We start from the raw sequence: 19,140 nt of genomic DNA on the forward strand, positions 1-19,140 counted from the left end.
TTATTTAAAACTTGATTTAAAAAAAATGAAAAGTATTATATAAATTATCCATAAAGTTAAAGCATGCAAACACATTGCCTACAGTTCATCATTTCTTTCCCATTTTATGCGTTCAACTTTTTCTCCGGTTTTCTTGGAATGTCCTTTCACCTTTTTCTTACTTTTGGCGGCTTTCTACCAATAATATAATTTTAGTTAATTTAATTTTTTTATACAATGATGTATATTGTACATTTTATCATCGCTTTTACCTCTCATTCACCCCAACCGCAAATTCACAAGTATATATAACTGTATTTTTGTATAATTCGTCGCGAAATCGCGCTAACTGTGAATGAGGGGTTATGCCAACTATTATAACTTGATCATTTTATGATTATAAACACCACAATTTGTCAAATTTGAGTTCGGGTCAAAATTCATCTTTGTATGGGGTCCATTTACTCTCATTCCCCTATTTTAAGTATGCTCTATTAGAATTTCCACTCCTGTAAATTGTTCAAGTGGATTCAGAAGAACCTTAAGATCAAGCGATGATAAATTAATTTAGCAGTTTTGAATGAAGTAAAAAATGTGTATTTATGTGTTTAATACCTTTTTCGCCTTCTCTAACTTGTCGTTGTCGTAAAGGCACGCGTTTCTGATATCCTTACCTTGCGATTTAAAATTATTTTTTTATTTTAAATCTTTTTTTCTAGTGTAGATTATTTACCTTTGCATAGCCAATTCGAAAGATCATCTCCGTTTTTATAAATCTCGTAAATTTCTTCTTCCCCTAATTCGCCCATTAGAATCTTGCACATTTGTTGAATTCTGGTTGTTTTATTCATCAAAATATAATATGAATTATTCTTAAAATAACCCATTTATTTCAGTGGCCCTGACTTATGTCTTATTATTTAAGGACTTCGTCGTACTTTTAATTTTAACCGATTCAAGTATCCGTGACCAAAAAAATGACAATTATCCTTAATAACTTTAACAAAAATATTTTTAGCACATATTTATCGTTAAAGCTATGAATTTATAAAAAAAGAGATTTCATCACTAAGAAAGAAAGCAGGTGCTCTTAATTCCCCTCCCTTATGTTTCTTAATTTACTATAAGTTATAAATTATACTAATTATGTTAGTTAGAGGTCGAGATAACTCTTTCATCTTTAAAAACTTGAATTTATGAATTCTATGATTATTTTCCTTTTACATCTATATTTATTTCATTTTCCAAAAGTCAATTTGCCTTATATTTATTAAATAATCGAAATCAAATTAAAATTAACGGTATTAAATTTATATATCAAAATAAATTATATTATATACTCATGAGGCATAATAATAGAATAAATATTTACACAAAACTTCAACAATAAATATAACGGACATCTTGTAATTTCAAGAAATTAACCTCGGTGGCCATTTTCCCCCGCCTTGGATCATACCAGCTGTTTTTGAGGTACTCGGGATTGCCGGACCTGATAAACGCTTGACACCATCGACCTCCTTAACACCATACCTTAAAAAAAATGATAAAAAAAAATATTTAGAAATTGTGCTACTATAGCAATACTCTTATTATCAAGTCTCTACAGCGCATTTATATGGACCCAACGCGATATGATAGCTGGTCGATTATAAAATCTTTGAGATCAATATTTATTAATTAATTTAATATATTTAAATAATTTTTTGATCATCATAATTGAAAATTAATATTAATAAAGAAATATCAATCTCACTTAAAAACTCAAAATAACTTCCCATTCTAAAGGATTTTCCTATAAGTATAACTGATAATATTTAAGTCTTGAAATATTTTTAATCAAATTTATACTGTGGTTGAATGGTAAAACAATTTATTTTAGCCTTTACTCCTCATATTCGTAGTTGCAAACTTTTTCGACCAATATTATTATGTCTGATGTCGGTAGATTCTTCTTCATGCTAGGGTGTTTATTGTTGAATTCTTCGAATACTTTAACCATCTGTTGGTTGGATAAGTTATTCGAGGATTATTTAATTAACTTTTTACTTAATATAAAAAAAAATCAAATAATCGTTTTGTCCATCATTATCTATAAAGGTAAATTACCTCGTAAGCTATGGCCATGCAACCATCACACTTGAGAGCAAATGGCATGTGTTGACTATGGTGATCTTCATCCGTCAAATTGGGAGGTTTGAAACTTAACTTCTCCAAGTTTGGATTCTTCTTTTTCATTTCCGCGAATTTTGAGTCAGCCTTTTTGTTAAAATGGTAATTTTGTAGAATTGGCATAAGAATTTAAGTTAGTTACTTCTTGGCGATTCGCGGACTCCTCGACACCGCTAACGAAGACCGAGTTTAAGTAATAAAATATCACAAATAGATAAATGTTGATCATTACGATAATTAAGATATTTTACGAAATTACCTTTATTCTAGAATCTACTTATTATGATCATTATTATTTTTATTTGTCTTTTTTAAATACATCTCTAATTTTTATAAATTAAATATAAAATAAATACCAAGATTTCAATCTCACGTGAAGGTTGTCTTATTTCAAACACGATATATTTTTTTTATTTATAAACCATAATTTCGAAGAACCGGTATGGATCTTGGAATCAACCCCCTCCCCGCCCCTTACTCTTCTCTTAAATCTCTATAAAAACCAAGACCTACTAATTATTATTTTGGAAATGGAATAAGTTCTAAAAAAAAATGAATATAATTGTTCAAAAAGAAAGCTTGATTTATTTTAGGGGATTTATTGTTTAAAATTTTTTTTCTCTCTTATTAAGAAACCAAAAATTTTTAGGAACCGGAAAGGATATTCAAAACTAGACCCAAACCAGGAGTTATTACTTGTATTCATAAAATTAACGAGTAGACAAATTAAATGGCCATAACTTAAGGAAAAATTATTTGATTTATAGAATAATCATTTGACATTTTATTTTATAAAAAAAGATAATACTTGTTGGCAGCAAATGCTTAACGAGTTTATGTTTTTAATTTTAATTATTTTTTTTTAACCTTAATAGCAGGTATGCTGTAAAAATGTTATATTTTTTTTTGCGAATTTTGATAAGGGGAAGGAAGGTTTTAACTCCATATTTGGGGGAAGGGGGTTATAACTCCTTTTTTTTCTTCACTTCTTCCTATCTCTTAAGCTTAATTTTTGATTTTTTACCCTTCTTGAGGTCATTGTCTTTAAACCATAATTAGCCGTCACATTTTGAGGAGTAAAAAAGCTAGCTAAAAATATTTTAAACTTTAAAAAGGAGAGAACCAACCAGTTAGAAATACTTTCTACCTCGTAAAGGCTGATAAAGTTTTTGAATGACATGCCATGGACCCAGCTCTACTAAATTTACTTTAAGATTAAAAAATTTTTTATATTTAACCGAGTTTTTATTTAATGAGTATAGCTAAATATATAGGTACAGTGATTCTAAATTTATTTCGCGTAATCACCTAAAAGGATTTTGTATTTGACCAAATTTTAAAAGGAGACAACCAAACCGTTATACATTCACTCAAACTGGTTTAAACCGGCTCCTAAAGGTTTTTTAATGACAGGGTCATTATTCTATATTTATCCAATTAAAATTTGGTCAGTTGTACCAATGGTGTCGCTAGCCTTTTGAACTAGAAGGAGAGGTTAGGGATTCATTGTTTGAAAACTCCTAACATTTGCTACCAAAAAATATTCTACTAAAATGGGCGAGAAAATAAAATTGTTATAAGACTGCCACAAATAAAAGTAATTCTATCTAAAAAAGGATAATATTTTTTAAAGGTCGATCAGGACCGATTCACACCACTATAAAGGTACAATTTATTTTATTTGGTTAGATTATAAAAACAAAATGGATTCTTCTCTTTTTATCAGTCAAAATCGGACATTAACCAGTATTAATAAAATTAAACTAAAATTTTTGTTACTTCAAACTCAGTTTCACGGGATATAAAGAGCACGACTCGTTGCTCTATCAAATTTTGCTTCGTATAGATTTACCACTCGTTGGCGACACGTTTTAAAGTAATCAAATTAATTATTCCCCCTACCATAACTGATTGCTCTTTACGCTAAAATTCGTTGGCAACGAGTGGTTACCTATGTTGAAACAAAGTTATAGCATAATTACCGAGTCTTATAATAAAAATTTTATCACTGATGACAGATCTATGGTTAAGGAAATCTTTGGAAAAAAAATATGTATAAGTGTCGACAAAATAATTTAAAAATTTTTCACGAATATTATTCGAATAATTGGAATATTCCAAATATATCTTTTATATTTTTCGTTATTTTTTTACATTCCTTGGGTTGGAAAAATCAAATAATTATATTTAGTGAAAAAAAATATTTAGTTTATAATGACGCCATCAGGTGGATACATATTCATGAACTAATTTATATAATAAATAATTTATTTTTTTATTTTAGTCTATCTAACAATTTATAATATAATATAATATAAATATTTTTAATTATATTACAAAAAAAATATATATTAACATGCGTTTCTGGTAATGTGATTTAGAAAAAACCACCTCTTTAAATATACAAAAAAATAGATAATTTTACAAAGATGATTAAAAAAAACATAAAAGATTTCACCTCAAAGATTGTTTATTTATAAGAAAATTCTCCAAAAAATTTATCAAATGAAAATTTAAATTTCTTATTATTTTTGAACTTCAAAAAATTTTTTTGCTTAAAAATTTGGGCGCGTGAAAATCACTAATAAATTGTAACAAAAAAACATAATAATACAATACAATACAACAATAGCAGCATATTATTTTTTTTATTAAAAAAAACATCAAATCAATAAACTATTTTCATAATATATAAATTATTATGTTTAAAAAAAAATAAATATATATTATATTGTTTTAACATATTTAAATAAATAAATTTTGGCTTAAAATAAGACTCGAGCCAACTCCTGAGCCGGCTTGAGCCAACTCCTGAGCCGACTCGAGCAAGCCAACTCCTGAGCCGACTCGAGCAAGCCAACTCAGCCGGCTCAATGAGCCGGCTTGAGCCTGAGCAAATTTTTTGGCTACGACCTCGAGGTCGGAGCCGATAAAACTCGGCTTTTTAACAACACTAGTAAATAGTGGCTGTCCATATCAATATTTGGGAATGAGTGTTATTTGTACGTTATGTTCTTCAAATCAATAAGTTTTGATTTCGTAATCCGGAATTTAAAAACAATTTTTCTTTAAAATAATATAATTCTTTTAAACAATTTTTTTTACCAATATCACTGTAATCTATTTATTTATTAATTCCCTAAATAATATTATAACTTTCCATTGATCTTTAATTGCAGTTGGTGCGCGCATAAAAAAAAGGTTGAGGAAGGAAACATCGAACTATTTTTATTATCCTTTTTTTCATTCTCACAAAAGTCAAACTGTTAATTATTGGAATTAATAATTTTATGAATTACCTTCCATTCAACAAAAACCATACTATTCATATAAACGGTGTTCTTACTGGACCGTAATACGATTATAATCAACCTTTTTTAAAAAAATTTCTTTTTCGCGATTTCACCCCACAGTTGCTATACTATAAATTAATTTATTTCTTTTTATATGACCTAAGAAGCCGCATAGATGGCAAATCGTATTTGTTTGTTTAGTAAAATTTTCAATGATTTTTCGTTCCCTAGAAAACAAATTTTTCCAGTATAATCTTTTCGGCCACAAATTATACAGTAATCACTAACATTATTACCTTTATTTTTTTTTTAAATCTTTTTAATTTTTTTTATTTCTCGTAAAATAAAATTTCATATTTCATCATTTTTCACGATTTTTCACGATTTTTTTAACCACTAAGGGTACCACAATTATATAGATAGACACAGGTATTTGTTTTTTAAAATTTCTTTCGAAATTAAATTTAATCTTTCAGTCATCTCTTTCGATAACACCTCATTTTTAAACTTAAGCTAACTACACTTGTACTGGTTTCCTCGTTCCCACTGGAATATTGCATTGGTTTATTCCCACGGGATTCTTTTAATTTAAAAATTAAATTAAAAATATTTCTGATATCCTCGGATATTCCCTGTGTTGTCGAGCTGCACCGAATGGTAATATATTGCTTGTATCTTACTCGCCTCTCCATTAATAAAAGTCTTACAATTCTTCTAAATTTCAAATTACAAATTTCAAATGAAAATGATATATAGAATATGAAGAATAAAACTGCCACTATATAGTCATTCTTTAAATCAGCTTCAGTAAATTTCTTAAAAACATTTTATAAATATCACTCAAGTGACTAATTAATTATTTTAAAATCAATGAAAAATGATAAAAAATCATAACATCTATAAAAAAATTAATTTTTTTTGATTGATATGTTAAAAAAATTATGAAATTATATCAACAATCTGCAACATGCCCACCTTAAAGGGCCAAGGACATGCCCAGAATCAATTTACATATGAAAATTTATTATAAAATTATTATAATTTCTTATTATGCCATTTTACATATCTGAGTTTTGAATATATTGATAATGGTAAACCAATCAAACATTTAACTCTTATTTTTTTATAAGAGAATCTTTATCAAAATAATAAAAATTTATAGACCTGACTGATTTTTATTTATAAAAGTTATAAATACAGACAAGGATGAATATATTTAAAATGAAATAATTACACAAGTTGTTTTGCATAAGAATGTAATGTTTATTTATTTATTTCATTGAATGAAAATATAAAATTTCCCTATTTTGCTGCCATTGAATGTTTTTATATAAATGTAACTGTGATAAATGGCTATATAAGATATTATATTATTATAGTTCATACATTTTATAAAACATTTAATTTGGATAAACTTAACCCTAGAACTAATCAAAGTGAAGTAGGGGAAATGTGCCATAAATGGCCATGTGTGAAGACTAGCCACCACCCTTTAACTTTTTATCTATTGGACCAATTTATCTCAAAATTGGTCAAAATGTGGAGCAATTAAAAAAAAAATATTTCAAATAAACTGTTTTTAGTACCTCTTTCTGGAAAAATCACGTTACACATTTTTTTGTTTGGTAAAATAATTACTAATTTAGATTACTGATATTTTATATAAATATTATCCTTAGGCATTTAACATTATTCACACAAAAAATTAAACTTTAAAAGCTTTATTTAATAGTCATATAAAGGCGCTTAATAATAATAGAGAGGTGAGTATTGAGGATGTATTGATTGGCCACAATTCGCACACATATTCATATTAAAATGAAAAGCTCTTGCAAAACAACATTTAGTGAAATGATGAACAAGCTTAAGAATGTTTAGTAAAATGATAATTAAGATATTTATAATATTATCATTAAATAGATGTGGTAATAAATTGAGATTTTAATACTAATTAAAATAGTGCATAATTAATTTTTTATATAACTGAAAAATGTAGAAACATTAACATAGGTCTTTTACAAGTATATTTCATATTGTATTATTTCATATTTATAATAAAATTCTTAAATAATATATTATGATTAGTTAACTCCTAGTATATGGCCAGTCAATACATAATTGATTGGCTAGAAAAACACACTTTAACATAACCTCATCTAGCTCATAAACTATTATAGATAGTGCTTTAATTCAAATTTTATTTTAAAGATTAATAATTAGGCTACACATTGATATAAAATTTATTAGTTGAAACCTAAATCTTAATATCTTTTTTTCAAAAAAGCAAAAACATGGCCATTCATGGCACATTTCCCCTATATATTTTATATAAATAAAACTTTATAATTAAATTAATTACTTTTACTAATATTATTCAAATGAAAAATATAATTAAGATACTTACTAATGCAAAATTAAATATAATATACATAAATTTTTAGAAATGTTTTTAAAGTGGGATTAAATCGGATGTGAAGTGAAATGGGCCTTTGTAAGTTGAATTAATTTTTAGAAAAAATTACATTATTTCATGCTTGACAGGCTTGAGTTTTTCATATCTTTCATGGGCCACAGTAAAACTTGAAAAAAAATGTTAAAATGCTCATCTCTAGACAAAAGTTAAAGGTATATTTGCGTTATTGTGTCGAATTAAAATAAATATATTTAATACTACGCATATTATAATTATCTTTAATTTTATAAATGTTATAATTTTATGATATTCATTTTGAACTCTTAAATACTTATTAGTCATGTTAAAAAACAGTAATTTTTAGATATTTATCTGAAGCTGTATTCCCCTTTTCCCCACACTAGAATATTTCCTATGTTTTATATGTTATAAGGGATATTAAATACTCATAACTGTAGCAAATATAAGAGTCTACTATTACTATATTTATTAAATCAACTTTTTAGAAAATTTTACATGGAATTTATAAAGAATAATATAATGTATACATATATAAGCGGTTATGTTTTTAATTAGATCAAGACTACCTTCTGTTCCTAATATATCTACCATACAAATTTTCTAGTATTTCTGACATTGAACGTCTAAGTGCGGGGCTACCAAAAATTATTAGATAAGGGTAAATAAAATGCTTAAGAATAAGCAATAAATAGGCCATTATGTAATAATTAGAATAACAAGTTTTGGCAAAAATACTGTGCGGGCCTTTTAGGGATGTTATTATGGAAACTGGTATTGAAAAAAAGAAAGTGATGGCACTTAACAAGCTGGCGATAATGGCGAAATTACGCAGCTTTGTATTTCTCATTTGATTACTTCTTGATACGGTGTCAATATAAAAATTGTAAAACGGGTTCTTAAAAGAATCCTTAGTGATTGGAATAACTTTTGATGCCCTAAGTTTTTCTTTTTTATATATGAGATACCAAGTCTGCAAATTAAAGATCATTATAAATAAGCAAGGTAATATGACAGCCACAACCAACCTAAATATATTATAGGCGTTAAAGAAATCATTGAATTTTTCATTCTCCCGTAGAAAGTATTTTCTTTTCAAGATGATTTGCTGATTTTTAGCAAGATAAATATTCATTCTAAAGAGATACGGTAAGGACGTTATAATGGATGACATCAATAAAGATAACATTATAAATCCATCCCAGTTTGACTCCTTGCCCAAGAATTGAATCTTGTAAAAAATTGGATATTTAATCGCGATAAAGCTTCTTACAGACATCGCGGCCATAAAAAAATGGGATAAAAACAATAAATTGTAAAATAAAATTTGTCGGCATTTAGTAAGCAACATTTCTAAAAGATTCATTTCGTGGTCATAACACATGCTGGCTTCATGTATAACCGAATAAATTATGAAAGCGGTGATGATACAAATTATAAGACTTATCACATGTATCCAGAACAAGTAGTATCTGCATTTGCGGGTGTAAAGTAATTTAAGCGTTTTGCCAAAAGAATCTTTAGCTATGGGTAATAAAGCATAGAGAACCAGAGCGTTTCCCAGAAATCCGACAGGAGTTAACAGGCCCATAATGAAAAGTACGATAATAAAGAATAAGGAAGGGGTCTCCATATTTTCCTCGTCGCTCAAATCTGTAAAATTTATAGTTGAAGCGCTATCGTTAATTATGGCGAATATATAATCCATACAATTTTGATATTAAAATTTATTGAATTAAATATGGACTATTTAAATAATATATGATTTATGCTGATGATTTCTTTTTAATTATGACATAAAACCTAATATATATTTTATTAAAATTCACTCCTTTAATTTATAATTATTTCATAAAAAAAATTAATTAAATTTTCTTTATTAAAAAAAATAAAAATCATTAACAATTAATTGATATTTATATTAACCTTCTCTTTTTTTAAAAAAGATTAAAATATAAATAGTAGATAAACATAAAGCTTAACCCCAAGAATAAAAAAAGGAAAAAATTCTACGCGTTATTGATTAAAATTCATTGTATAAAAAGATGTCCATTCAAAATAGGAAAAAAGTAAATCAAATAAAGAAAAATGTCAATCAAAAAAGGAAAAATGCCTAACGAAAAGGAGTCTTATCAAAAAAAGAGAAAAAAGTTCAATCAAAAAAGGATCTCCTTACCTTATATTTTATTTTTTTCAATTTCTATTAATTTTTTTCTTCTCTTTGAAAGTCATATAAATACTAATCAAAATAAGAAAATATGATTATATTTTGCTAATTTATATTATTTCATTTGGCATTCTTAAATATATTTTATTAAAAAATATATAATTACCAAATGATTAATTAAATTCAGGAATTTTAATGAAATAATTTGGTATAGAAACATAATAAAAATAGATTTGGTTACAAAAGAGTGTTGTAGTTTTGTTTGTTATATATTTATATATATATTATGATATATATGAAATGTAGATATATTATGATATATATGAAATGTCAATCAAAAGTGATCTTTTGAGAATTGGGTTTTTGTTAGTCAGATGGTTTTTTGTTCAAGAGTTTTTACTTGAATATATGTTTATACTATGATTATAATTGTAAGATTAATATAATTAATGGGAATAAAGTTAATTTTTTTGATGGATATATTTGTTTGTATATTTTAGAGTATGTGTTAGTGTAGATGTATAGAAGAATAAAAAATCCTAAAATTAAAAATATAGGAAGAAAAAAAATGATATGATAAAAAATAAATTTAAAAAAAAATTTTTTAGATGCTATCCTAATAACTTACCCAAAAAAATATTACGTATTTCTCAGGTTTCGTTAATATATGTCCAAACCTTTCTAGTTTCTACATGTATAATCTAAGCATTATGAAAACACATAATTTTACCATATTTATTTATATAAATAAGAAGTTCGATTTTTAAAAACTGTTATCCCACTATTTTAGCCAAAAAGATCAGGCAAACCTTGATCTTGTAGAAGGCTCTCTAAACTTATGTTTTCGTCCATATATATCTAATTATATATATTAGTGGCAATATGCTATTTTTAAATCATTTTTTGAGCACGTTTTTTTTTAAATTTAAAATTCCGATTTTATTAGAATTCCATCATGTTTGGAATGCCTATTCTATGAATTTCAGATAATTATATTAATTTTATGTACTTGCTATTTAATTAATCGTTAATCATGCAGATGATCAAAATATTCTTCTAACATTATATTATATACTAGCATTCAATTATTAAATATTTTTTTTTAGAATTTGTTTCAAATTTTTGGCGCACTGCAAAAAGCAGAGAATAAGAGTTAAATGTTATTTTATTGCATAAATTAAGTTTGCCTTTATCATTTTAACGTAATATAAACAACTTTTTCTGCCAACTTTATATATAAACGTGCCCTGGTTCAACCTATTTTTGATACTTGCTAGAGCTTTTAAGCTTGGAAACCCTTTTTTAATATGTTTTATTGTGTTTAAATATCTTATCTTATCTTATCTTATCTTATTTTTCTTTTCTTTTTTTTATATTTATGTTGTTTTTTATTTTACTTATTGGGTTATTTAGTCGAAGATAGAATTAAAGTTTGAAATTTTTAGTTTCCCTCAGGTAGCAGTGACAAATTATTAATAAGCCCAAAAGTCTTAAACTCCTTTCTAATACCAAAATACTTTAGGCTTAAAACATTTTAAATATTTTTCATATGGAGTTGAAGAGTAATAGCAGTGGCAATTTCTAATTAGGCCCAAAGGACTTTGATATCATTCTATTATCAAAAACCTTTAATTTGGCTTAATACAAACTATTCACATTATCTATATATTTTGTGGACCTATTTATTAACTTTCATTTGATTCCCCCATAGAGATATTTTATTAAAAAACTAAGATGTTACCTAAATATTTAAATTTTATAAGCAGTTACTTTAAATTTAAAATTAAAAAAAATGGTTTCATCGTCTGCTTATACTTTGTTCCACTTTATTTTAGGATTATAAACATTTGTTAATTAGATTTACGATTCCTGTAAATTTTATATCTCGATTGTTATCGATTGGAACTAACACTTTAGATTTGACAAAATACTGGCATTTTATAAATTTAAATAACAATAAGTGGAATGGAATAGCCAGAAAGAAAGAGAAAGAAATTAACATAATTACCATTTTATTTTCCAACATTTAAATTTTAACTTTTTTTGTTGTCTAAAATATGATCTCAATAATAATTATATTTTAAATAAGGCATGCTCTATTCTCCTCCCTAAGTCTGCATATTACAATCATTTGCGTAGTCAATAATTTCCAAAGGAGGAAAATGCATTGCAGTTATTTATCACACAACTCTCCCCCTTTTGGACCTACATTCTGGTTCTGCTATCAACATTACACTATATATAATATAAGTTCATCTTTTTTACATTCTATCAGACCTTTGGGTATCCTATGATACAGAACCCTCCCCAGTACTAGGCATCATTTCAACTACAATTATAATCGATACAAGGTGTTCTTTTTAAGGCTAACATGCAAATCTTACTCCCAATGTAGGAACTAAACTAAGTTGTTTAAAACTTAATTCGGGACTCGGAATTTTGGGTGGGAATGGATAAACTATTTCTCCTATCTTTCCTAAAATAGTCAAAATTTTCTGTCGATAAATATTTCACTAAGAACTCCAAGGCGCGTTTATATCAATGTTGCATCCCACTTTTATTGTGTAAATTGGATGAGAAAAATGAGGTCAAAGAATAAAAAGATTGGCACTAATAGTATCTAACAGTTAAAACATAAAGCTTCCATTCTCTTCATATTTGAACGGAAAACACCCTGCATTACCCAAATCCCACGGAAAGGGAATATGAGACTCCTCCTGTACTGATCCTTTAGCTTATTCTAATCTAACTTTAACATCTTAGATCACAGAGAGCTGTTAATATTTGGTGCGATCATTCACCTTCACTATTTCATTTGGTGGCCTATTCAACTAGGTTTACACATCATAATTTTACAAACACCAAAAGGATTCAATCTTAGACAAAGACCCGCCATAACCATACAAAAGTCCATTGTTTCACCGGAAGTAAGAAAGGAAAGGGCTGGAAGGAAAAGAAAATTCCCAATGAGCCATATAAATAATACTTTATAATTAAATTAATATTTAGTTTTGCTAACATTATTCTAAGAAAAATAAAATTAAGATACTTGATTTATTTAATATAAAAGTGGGGATTAAATTGAATTTGTAGTAAAACTTTGCCCTTTTTAAGTTGACGTAATTTTTAGAAAAATTTTTTTTTCCGGTACGACGAGCTTGAATTGTTTTTAATATCTTGTGTGTGTCTCAGCCAAACTTTAAAAAAAATATGTTAAAATGCTCATCTATAGACCAAAGTTAAAGGTTATCATAATTATCTTTAATTTTATCAATTGTTAAAATTGTATGATATTCACTTTGACCTCTTGAAACTATACATGTAAAATAAACAATAATTTTTAGATATTTACTGATGTTTTATTCCCTTTCTCCCCACACTGGAATATTTCCTCTGTTTTATATGTTATAAGGGATATTAAATACTCGTAACTGTAGTAAATATAAGAGACTATTATTACTATATTTATTAAATCACCTTTTAGAAAATTTTACAAATTTAAAAAAATAATATAATGCATATATATAGCGGTTATGTTTTTAATTTGATCAAGACTACCTTCTGTTCCTAATATATCTACTATACAAATTTTCTGGTATTTCTGACATTGAACGTCTAAGTGCGGGGCTACCAAAAATTATTAGATAAGAGTAAATAAAATGCTTAAGAATTAGCAACAAATAGGCCATTATGTAATAAACAGAACAAATCCATACAATTTTGATATATATTTAAAATTTATTGAATTAAATATGGTATTTTAATAATATATAATTTATGTAAATTATAGCAATAAAACCTATATTAAAATTCTCCTTTAACTCCTTTAATTGATAATTATTTTATAAAAAAAATTAATTAGATTTCCTTTATTAAAAAAAATAATTAAAAATTAATTAATATATATTACCATACTCTTTTTTGAAAAGATTAAAATAGAAATTGCATATTGAAAAAATTGGATAAGATCCTCTTTTATTTATTGATTGATACCATGACAGAATAATTAAACAAAATAAGACAGAATTTTATTATCATAACATTTTAATTTTATTATAAATTTCATTTTTTTTATTAACTGTTTTAATCAAATACAATTTTTCTTTTTATATCTTTTTTTTAACAAGAAAAAAAATCACCAATTATGTGAAATCCAAATTGACAGATAAGGAAAAAGAGTCTTATATTATTTCATTTGGCATTATAGCTAAATTTATTTTATTAAAAATTACATTATTACCAAATGATTAATTAAACTCAGCAATTATAATGAAATAATTTAGAATAGAAACATAATAAAAAAAAGATCTGTTACAAAAGAGAAGAAAAAAATTTAAAAATAAAAATATAAGAAGAAAAAGAATGATCAAAAATGATAAAAAATAAATTTAAAAAAAAATTGTTTAGATGCTAACCCAATATTTTACCCCCCAAAAATATCATACAATCTTCAAGATTTCGTTAATATGTCGAAACCTTCCTAGCTTCTGTATGCTAATCTAAGCATTATGAAAACACATAATTTTACCATATTTATATAGATAAGAAGTTCGATTTTTAAAAACTGTTTTCCCACTAGTTTAGCCAAAACGATCACCCAAGCCTCAATCTTGTGGGAGGCTCAATTCTAAACTTTTTTTGTTGTGATGTCCTATCGCTATCTATTAACTAAAAGATTGATTTTTTTTTCTTTATATTAAATTTGCTTTAGCGGACTTCGTTTTATAAAATTAACTCAATAATTCGATATAAATTACTTGATAGATTTTGTACACTATATAAGCGTAGAAATTTATTGCACTTTCCAGTTAAAAATATTTTATATATATTTTTATAAATAAAAATCTTAAATTTTTTAGTTATATCTTGTCTAACTCCCTGCCAACCTTAACAGTTTTCGTATATATATATATATATATATATATCTAATTAAATATATTAGCGGCGTGTTATTTATAAATCATTTTTTAAGCGCGTTTTTTTTAAATTTAAAATTCCTATTTTACTAGACATGTTAAGAAAGCCTACCCTATGTATTAATTTTATGGACTTAGTCATTTAATTAATAGTTACTCATCAAGATGATCAAAATATTCTTCTAAAATTATATTATATTAGTTTCAATTAAAATTTTTTTTTAAAAATTTGTTTCAAATTTTTGGCGCACTGCAAAAAGGCGAGAATTAGAGTTAAATGTTATTTCCTGTTGTGATGTCCAAATTGATCGCTATCTATTAACTAATCGCGATCTATTAAATAAAAGATTGATTTTTTTTATTCTTTATATTATATTAACTTTAACCTCGCGGACTCGATTTATAAAATTAACTCATTAATTCGACATAAATTACTTGATAGATTTTGTAAACTATATAAACTTAGAAAATTATTGTACTTACCAGTTAGAAAATATTTTTAAAATATTATTAAATAAAGTTAAGTGTCTGTTTTTCTCATTTTTTGCCAACCTTAATATGGTGGCAGCAGCTATATTTGTAAATTTCTCTATAGATTAAAATTTTATTAAAATATAATTTCATATTACTAAAGGAAGGCAATTACGCCAGGCCTAAAAGGAGGGGGATGCCAGAAAATAATTTTAATGATATACCCCCTTTTAAATTTTTGAACTATTTAAAAATTAGATTGCAAATCTTATATTGCTGATAAGTTTCAGCAGATAGAGGAATTCTTAATTGCCTTCCAAAAATTAAAAATACGTATTTTTAATTTTTGGAAGGCAATTACGCCAGGTCTTAAAGGAGGGGGATACAAGAAAATAATTTTAATGATATACCCCCTTTTAAATTTTTGAACTATTTAAAAATTAGATTGCAAATCTTATATTGCTGATAAGTTTCAGCAGATAGAGGAATTATTAATTGCCTTCCAAAAATTAAAAATACGTATTTTTAATTTTTGAAAGGCAATTACGCCAGGCCTTAAAGGAGGGGGATACAAGAAAATAATTTTAATGATATACCCCCTTTTAAATTTTTGAACTATTTAAAAATTAGATTGCAAATCTTATATTGCTGATAAGTTTCAGCAGATAGTTTTAATTTAGTTAAAGTTAATTAAAATTATTATTTATATATTTATACTCTGAATTAAAAACTAAAATTTTAATAGGAGGTGAAATAAATTAAAAACTTTTAATTAAGGTTTAGTAAATATAAGTCTTAAAAAGTTTGTGCCAGCATTAGCGATTATACAAACAGATTTAATTTGATTTTGGTAAAAATTAGTCTGGATTTAATATCTTTAGGGGGTGGAATCCCTAAAGATATTAAATCCAAAATCCAGGATTTTTATAAGCTTTGTTTTAAGACTAGGATTAGATACCCTATTATTATAGAAAAAATAAAAAAATACCTAAGTATTATAAAATTTGAAACTTAAAAAATTTGGCGGTGGTTTATCCCGACTAGAGGATCTAGCTTATTGAGTTGATAATACGCTTTTGACCTTATCTAAATTTTTCTTTATGTATTGCTGTTTAATATATTTTTTACTTATTTTATAAAATATTTTTTCAAGTCAAAGTTTAGGATATTTAGAGTTAAGTGGGGTACTTTATATAATATGATTTTAAATATTTGAAAATAGTTTACACTAAAATTCAGGATTTAGAAGTAATTAAAATAAGAGTGTTTTAATGAGAAGGCTCTAAACCATACACATATCGCCCGTCATTCCCTAGAGGGACAAGTCGTAACAAAGTAGGCCCTCTTGAAAGAAGGCCTATTACATATAGCTTAAATAATCCTATAATAGAGCGTTTCATTTACACTGAAAAGGTGAATTATGTAAAAATTTTAAGATTTTAATTATAGTTTTTTATAAAATAAATTTTTAATTGTCCTGAAAAGGAATTAAATATAAAGATATATTAGGGTTTCCTGTTGCAACACGATAAGGTGATAAAAAAGTTTATTGTTAACTACCCAGATAATGAAGATAGTTAATAAAATTTAAGTAAAAAGTTTCAAATTTTTACTTAAATTTTATTAAGGTGAAATTCATTTTGTTCTTTTATAGCTGGCTTAATGATAATAATTCTTTTAGAATGCGGTGAGTAAATCTCCGAAGTTAATAGGGGTGAGCTCTTTTAAGTAAAGTTAACCATTATAAATAAAATGTTAATATAAAATTGAGATAAAATCTTTTAATGTGTATTGTAGTTTGTTATATATAAAATATAATTAATTTTAATTAAAATTAATTAGGTTTAACTTATATAAATTAATTTTAATTAAAATTAATTTGCTTTAATTAGTAGAAGTAAGTAGTATTTTATAGTAAAATATTATGTTTATGAATTAATTAATTTACTCGATTAAAATATGTAGGTTTAACAAAAACTTAGCTAAAAGCAGTTGTTTTTAGTAATGCTTGCCCTATGATAAAAGTTTAATGGCCGCGGTAATTTGACCGTGCGAAGGTAGCATAATCATTTGCAAATTAATTGTTTGCTAGGATGAATGGTAAGACTTATTTTAAGTTATTATTAGTTAATAAAATTGAATTTAATTTTTAAGTAAAAAATCTTAAAGTTAATAAAAAGAAGGAAAGACCCTAGGAGCTTCTGTATATAGTTACAGTTAGTTGGGGCAACTAGGGCTAAAATTAAAACTACCCTATAAAATATTAAAATAGAGTGTATTTTAAAGAGATCCAATTTTATATTGATATTTAGAAAAAGTTACCCTAGAGTTAACAGCGTAATACAGTAAATTAGATCTTATAATTTATAGTGTTTGCGACCTCGATGTTGAATTATTTTTCATTAAGATGCAGTAGTTTTAATGGATGGTCTGTTCGACCATTAAATTTATCCATGATTTGAGTTCAGATCGGCGAGAGCCAGATCGGTTCCTATCTTTTATTGTTATATTATAAAGTTAGTACGAAAGGACCACTTTAAATTTAATTTAGGTTAGCATAATTTGTGTACTAAATTTAGGATTTAGAGGTATATATTTACCTAAAATTCATTACTTAAAGTAATTTAAGTATTTTAGAGTTGAAATTTCTATATAATTTATATTATATTAAATGAATATTTTATTAACGAGAGTAATGATTTTTACGATCTTGATTTGCTTTCAAGGCAAATATAGGTTACTCAGGTAGAAGCTATAATAAAAAATAATAAAAAGTAGATAACACTGAGAATCTGCCCTATAACAATGAAAGGAGGTTCTACAACTTGAGAACCAATATAGCTTAATAAAATAAAAGAGGAGGCAATAAGATTTGCAATAAATTTACGTAAAGAGTTATAGATTAGATTTCTTGAAGATATAAGTAAGATGTATATAATTATGATTCTTATAAATAAAGCAATAACTCCGCCCAATTTATTCGGTACACTTCGTAGGATACCGTAAGCAAAAAGAAAATATCACTCTGGTATAATATGTGGTGGTGTGGATAAAGGGTTAGCCTCGATAAAATTGACTACATCTGTAAATAAATCAGGACATAAAAAAATAAGAACAAAAAATAAAAATAAAGGCAGCATAAAACCAAAAATATCTTTATAAGAAAAAGTTTGGTGAAAAGGGATTTTAAAAGCAGAAGAATGGATTCCAAGGGGGTTGTTACTGCCCTTTAAGTGTAATAAAATTAAATGCACTATTATTAATACTAGTAAAATAAAAGGTAAAATAAAATGTAAGGAAAAGAATCGATTTAATGTGGGGTCTCCCACATTAAATCCTCCTCAAATTCAAATAACCACAGGCTTTCCTAGAATAGGGATAGCGGAGATTATATTAGTAATTACAGTTGCTGCTCAGTAAGATATTTGCCCTCATGGAAGAACATATCCTAAAAAGGCTGTTATTATAGTTAAAAGAAGTAAGATTACCCCTGATGATCATACCATATAATTTATAACAAATGATCCATAGAATAGACTACGAAAGATGTGCAAATAAATAAAAATAAACATAAAAGATGCCCCTATAGAATGGAGATTGCGTAATAAAAATCCCTCCCAAATATTATTTTCAATAGATACCACCATAAAAAATGATTTATTAATATCTGAAATGTAATGTATAGAAAGAAAGAATCCCGTAATAAATTGG

The 19,140-nt window shown here is 25.9% G+C and overlaps 1 protein-coding gene across 1 annotated transcript; it reads right to left on the reverse strand.

Moving 5' to 3' along the window:
- Window positions 1–78: 78 nt before the first annotated feature.
- Window positions 79–2,380, reverse strand: LOC135927049 (marginal zone B- and B1-cell-specific protein-like). The gene is made up of 7 exons (XM_065462986.1): window positions 2,294–2,380; window positions 2,089–2,238; window positions 1,869–1,981; window positions 1,405–1,512; window positions 713–813; window positions 595–653; window positions 79–174 (listed from the first exon to the last, which is right to left on the reverse strand). Exons 1-7 carry the CDS (start codon window positions 2,378–2,380, stop codon window positions 79–81), a joined length of 714 nt encoding a protein of 237 aa, XP_065319058.1.
- Window positions 2,381–19,140: the final 16,760 nt, after the last annotated feature.

This window comes from Gordionus sp. m RMFG-2023, chromosome 3 (genome assembly GCF_954871325.1).
Source record: "Gordionus sp. m RMFG-2023 chromosome 3, tfGorSpeb1-WG-v2, whole genome shotgun sequence".
NCBI lineage: Eukaryota > Metazoa > Nematomorpha > Gordioida > Chordodea > Parachordodidae > Gordionus > Gordionus sp. m RMFG-2023.